This window comes from Vitis riparia, chromosome 14 (assembly GCF_004353265.1).
Source record: "Vitis riparia cultivar Riparia Gloire de Montpellier isolate 1030 chromosome 14, EGFV_Vit.rip_1.0, whole genome shotgun sequence".
Classification (NCBI taxonomy): Eukaryota; Viridiplantae; Streptophyta; class Magnoliopsida; order Vitales; family Vitaceae; genus Vitis; species Vitis riparia.
In genome coordinates, this window is record NC_048444.1 from 12,870,848 (window position 1) to 12,876,781 (window position 5,934).

At 31.6% G+C, this 5,934-nt stretch overlaps 1 protein-coding gene across 1 annotated transcript; it reads right to left on the reverse strand.

Annotated features, from left to right (window-relative positions):
- Positions 1 to 2,066: 2,066 nt before the first annotated feature.
- Positions 2,067 to 2,465, reverse strand: LOC117930467 (transcription factor MYB1-like). Its single transcript, XM_034851126.1, has one exon. It carries the CDS (start codon positions 2,463 to 2,465, stop codon positions 2,067 to 2,069), a length of 399 nt encoding a protein of 132 aa, XP_034707017.1.
- Between the last annotated feature and the right edge of the window lie 3,469 nt (positions 2,466 to 5,934).

The following is a 5,934-nucleotide window of genomic DNA, read 5'->3' on the forward strand; positions in this document are numbered from 1 at the left end:
CTTAGGATAAATATGAAATTTGTGTCATTATACAAGAGTATTACACTAACTATACAAAGGTATTATACAAACTGTACAAGGGAAATGTATTAATTGTACAAGATTACCTTTTGTGAATGATTTCAATCGATTCTAAACCACTTTTTTATTTTCCTTGTCACCCAAGAATTGTACACCTATGTCATGCACTTTATTTAAATCTCATATGAAAATTCCAATATTTTCCTCAATAATGATATTTGGGAAAAAAAATTGACCCTAAGTCATCCACCATTTTCTCTACCAACTATTGAAAATACAATTAATACACCTACATGAACATATAACTTAGAAGAGATGTAAAATTTGTGTCACTGTATAAGGGTATTACACTAATTGTACAAGAGAAATGTGTCAAGTGTACAAGGGTGTACAAGCTAGACTCCTAATATGTGGACGATCCTAGAACACTATACTATGTTAGCTATGCTACCCTAGTGTATGGTGAATTAGGTTTATAAATTTTGTTGATAACTCCCGTCTAAGGATTGAATCAAGTAGTACACCAATTGGGGACAAATCATTAGGGCTTCTCATTGGTGGAGTTTGGAGGGGGGAATGGATTATGGCAATTGATGGGGAGTCTAGCGATTTGGGACATTTCAATTGCGGATTTCACTGATGAGAAAAGCACTAGGGTAGCTTAATAATGGATGAAGCAAGGGTTTCTCACCACATAGGTTACCTATGATTAACAAATACCAATTGTTTCTCCTTAAAATGCTCCAATCTAGGGTGAGCATTGATGCTTATGGGGAAACTTGGTAACTATTTGAAATAGGGTCACTTTGATTGGCAAATTCGAGGTTTAGGAAAATGGAAAAGGGGATATGTGATAATGGCTTAATGGTAGGTTTTTGACAACTCATCATTCGGTCACTATTCACTAGTTGATCTTAGTGGTAAGCTCTAAGATTTTGGGGTATGTTGAGTTCTAAAACGGAGGAGGGAATGTTTGGCAAGTGCTCATAGAGAGTGGAAAACTGTTTTTAGTATATATATTTGGAACATATATATATATATTATATATATATGACGTTGCCATAAAGCGCCCTAGTACACCTAGTTCCACTTATAAAAGCCACATCAAACAATGACGCTTTTAATAAGTGCCATAGAATTAAAAAAAAAAAAAACCCACAACAAACATTGACACTTTTTATAAGTGCCATTGTATATCCCAGTACAATGATACTTTCTAAAAGTCCCAAGAATTAAAGCAACATGATTTTCTATTTTTGTAGTAGTGAAAGGACTCCTGCATAAAAGGTCTGCACACAAGCACAACCACCAAGGAAGAAAGATACAAGAGTACCTTCACCCAAACACATCAGGTTGCGCCTAGAGGAAGTATAATATTTGGGGAAGTTGACTAGCTTCCCAAATATGACTAGACTCGTATTATTGCCTATTAAATTGCTTTGTCACACCCATATTACCCATATTTCATACAAGCACAGGGAGATAGACTCACTCCTTATCCAAACATGGGAGGTTTTTTTTGCAATCGTCATAGCTCCAAGTTAATAAAAAAAGAAAAAAGAAAAAAATAATGTTTTTATCAATAAAACTTACTAGTATCCTGGAGTTGCAAAGTTGAAGATGTGTGTCATGACATATAATATAATACCGGCTCATAATAAATATTTATTTCTAAAAGATACGGAATTAATTCCTAAAAAGGAGGCACATCAGCAACATCACATTAATTAACAAAGCAAATCACCATAATACTTATTTAAATCCACAAGTTTTTGGTGCTGGCCTGATTCACATGAAAAATATTAAATGACTAGAAATTCGTTGGAAACGTGGAGAGGGCGACATTGAAGCAATTTAGATAAGATTCTTTCCGAATTTATGATTGGACATGCAGCCATATCTTAGTTAGCGAAAGGAAAAAGCATTGATAACCTTGAAGACATGACTGTATTATGGTTTCCTATCACGCGTTTAAAAGATCCAAAGGTCCATATCGAAAGAGAAGTGGTTCCAGTCACTTTCGTTCTCTTCAACAAAAGTCTCCCCTACTTTCGTAGCTGCTGAAATTTCCTCATCCCAGAAGCTTGAAATGGATTCCTTCCCTGATCCATCTCTGAAACATGTGCTTTCTTTATGCCTTCCTTGCCAGAAAATAAGCTGTCCAACCATGAAATTCCATCCTCTGACAGAGGTGGCGTTGAATATGGCTTGCTAAGAGTATGATCTGCTGATTGGACATAGCTTTCTTTTGCTGCTTTTCCTTTTAAATAAGATAGGTTCTTATTGAAGGTCCGAGGACGAGGCTTGATAACGGTGACTTTGGCTGTCTTGTCAGCTACATCTTTAACCGCTTTACCAAAGAACTTCTTGCTGAGGTGGGTGTTCCAGTAATTCTTTACATCGTTTGAAGTTCTTCCCGGAAGCCTACCAGCAATCAATCCCATCTGCCACAAGAGAGTAAATGGAAATAGAAGTTAAGCTGGTAGATATCAAAACGAATTTTGATAGATACAATTTCAGAAGGCTCCAAGTCAGTGCTCCAAAAATAAAATAAAATAAATGATATAGTTGTAAATTGAAATTAAAATTATTTAAGAATTACTCGGAAGCCTGTTCTTTTCTTTCTTCCTTTTTTTCCCCTCCCTATGTTAAACAATGACGGCTTTCACGTCCTAATGTGAGGATACATTCCTAGTAATTGATTTACTTCTGTTACGGAGCTTGCCTGTTGCCCAACAGCTTGTGAAGCCTTATAATGAGATCAACTTCATCGGTCGTGAATTTTCCTCTCTTGATATCTGGCCTTAGATAGTTCAACCACCTCAGTCTACAGCTTTCCGGCAGCGGTTCAACCCTGGAAACAGGAGAAAAATGAAAACATCTTCTTCCAAAACAGAAAATTAAAACAAATTATATCATGAAGCCATTATACCCGATCGGAAAGGAACCTGATGCCACTTTCCCTCTCCATACTTTCAATGCACGTCCTTAGCTGAACATCTTCTTCCCTTGTCCATGCACCTTTCCGCACTCCTGAAGGGCCGTCCATAAACAACTTAGTAGTACGTAACCTGTAATCAACTATAACCAGTAAGAGCATGTATAAGTGAAACAACTCCTTGTCAAGCTTCAATGCCTTCAAACTTATTTATTTATCTAGATACGTCTCTGTAGTTGTTTGTGGCAATTCTAAGCCCCAAAGAGATCCTGACGTGCATTCTCGGAGCCACAGAAGAGGAATTCCATGTGATTGTAACAGCAACTCAATTATTATTAATCTACCTGTCCAACCATTCAACACTCCCATCATAAATAGTTCTCTCTCATAAATTCCGTCATTTCATTTTCTTTTTTCTTCACTAATGTTAAGTCGTCCAACGAAAAGGCAGCAAGTGTAAAATTGCTGCAAGAAAGGGAAATTACATATATTATAATGAAGGAAAAAAAATAAATATGAAAAATAAAACTTCAATAAATAAATAAAATAATTTTTTAATAAAAAAGTTATTTGCAAAAAATATTATAAAATAAAAAATAACTTAAAAGAAAACAAATTTTAAAAATTTTCTCATATAAGATTTATTAACATTATTATTAATATAGAAAAAAAATTATTCATAAAAGATTTATTTAAAAATTATCTTTAAAATAAATTTTAAAAAGTATACATGGTTGGAAATTTGATATATGTTTAAACGTTTAAAAGTTTTGATGATTTAAAAAATAATATAATTATAATATATTTCATTTGGTTTGAAAAGTAAATTATTTTTATGGTTAGAAAATCCCAATTTAATATGTAATTTAATAACTCTAAATATTTCTAACCAATTAAGATCCTTAATATTATTATCTATTAACATAATGATAGTCTCTTACTCAGTAAAAAAAGCCTACTTTTATCTTTGAAATTATACTAAAATATCTACATATCATTCTTCTCTTCTCTATATCTCATATTTCTTCTATGTGTCTTTTCATCCTAAATCTTCATATCTTTTGGTAACTTAATCATAAGCAGGTTCTTCATCATCATCCTATAGACGTGCCTATAGGGGAGATATTTTGTGAGCCAATTGAGGTTGTATCTTGAAATTGCTATCAATCATGGTACCGCATGTAAGGAGGTGATAATGATTTTAAGACAATATGTTCTACATCTGTCTCACCAAACTAGGCTAACTTTTCTTATCCACATTAATTTTATTTCCTACAATTTTGATTTATCCTTTCTATATATGTTAAAAGTTATACGTCTCTATACCAAATTTTTATAACAATCTAAATCCGCTTTTCTTCCTAAGTGGGAATATAACATATTTGATTTCTATATAGGAAAGTACATAGTGTTTAAAATTGATAGATATTGGATTGTAAAATATTCTAAAAAAGAATAAATTTTTGTCTTTTGTTTAATTTGAAAGTTTTAGAATTTTTTTTTTCTTACTTTTGAAAAATTATCTTTTCTTCCATTTCACATTAGTATCATTCCAATTTAAATAAATCAAGTATTATTGGAAGAAAGTTAAGATCATGCTCTCATACTTCTTTTGAGTTATTTACTACTTTCTAGTTACATAAAAAATATGTGCAAAGTAAATGAAAATTTTCCTAAAATCTAGAAATAATTTCTACCTTAACATGCTTGTTGGAAAATATTGTTGATAGCTTATTTATTTATTTATTTTAAGATTATTCTAAAATTGTTGGAAAGTAATAATATGATGCTACAATTATATATTGTTTTGCTGAAATTGCATTAGGATTTATAATTTATTTGTTCAAAATTATTATTAAGGGATTAAAGTTATTAGATAAGTTATTTTATAAAGTGTATGAATTCTCCTTAATATATATATATATATATATATATAGTGGAATAATATCATATTAAATTTTTGGTGATAAAAATTATATCTATAATATAAATAGCCTTTAAAGGAGGTACCTTTTATGTATATATAGTTGTAAAATTTTGATAGGTTACTTTGGAAGGATAGATTTGATAATTTTCTTGAGAAGGGAAAAAAAGAATTTCCCATATTGAAAATCTTGCATACATTTTATAAAGATTTGATAAAAATGTATATAGGATTTTCAATATGAAATGCAACCATTCCATATTGAGATATTTTATGAAATGCGACCAAGATTCTCTATTTAAGGTCTTGCTATTCCTATAAGGAAAATATTTATTGTGAAAAATATTTCAAATGTGAGGGTTGCATTTGAAAATATAATAGAAGATATGTGTATTTGTAAAGTCAATGTAGTTATAGAAATTATAGAATACAAGATACTTTGTGAGAATTTTCATATATGATGTTTTACTAATTCGTTCTTGAATGTGCAAAAAGTTATGGTACTATAATGATGCTAATAAAGTGGAACATATAATTACATATGTCAAATTGGCATAAGGATATTGTTGGGATTGAGCCCCTAAAACAAAACATAGTGCAACAAAGTCAAACTTGATTGTCCCCTTGTTATCTCTTTTATGCATTGACATTGATTTGAGCATTTAGTCCGAATCTTTTACATTGTACATGACTTGGGTGCATTAGGAGTTATATAGAGGATACAAGTCATTGGTTCCTTGTAAGTAGATAAGTTGTTAACAGTCAATTCATGGATATAGGCAATGCAGTAACGACTATAGTGCACTACCTCTTAATTGGAGGGATGACTTGTCTTAGCTATCAAGATGGATTTCCCATGGTGAGTATACTAGTATATGTAATGCACACTAAGACAGAACCTACGGTGAATCATGACGTAAGGCTATAGATTGTCATGATTCACCAAGCTATTATATTGCATGAACTCTTAACCTCGAGAGGATATTGAGTTTGTGTCAAAATCAATAAGAGGCTTTGACCTATGGGTGAGATCTTAAAGTGGTCATATATC

Coding starts and splice junctions, on each gene's coding strand:
- LOC117930467 (XM_034851126.1), bottom strand. CDS start 2,465: ATGGGATTGATTGCTGGTAGGCTTCCGGGAAGAACTTCAAACGATGTA.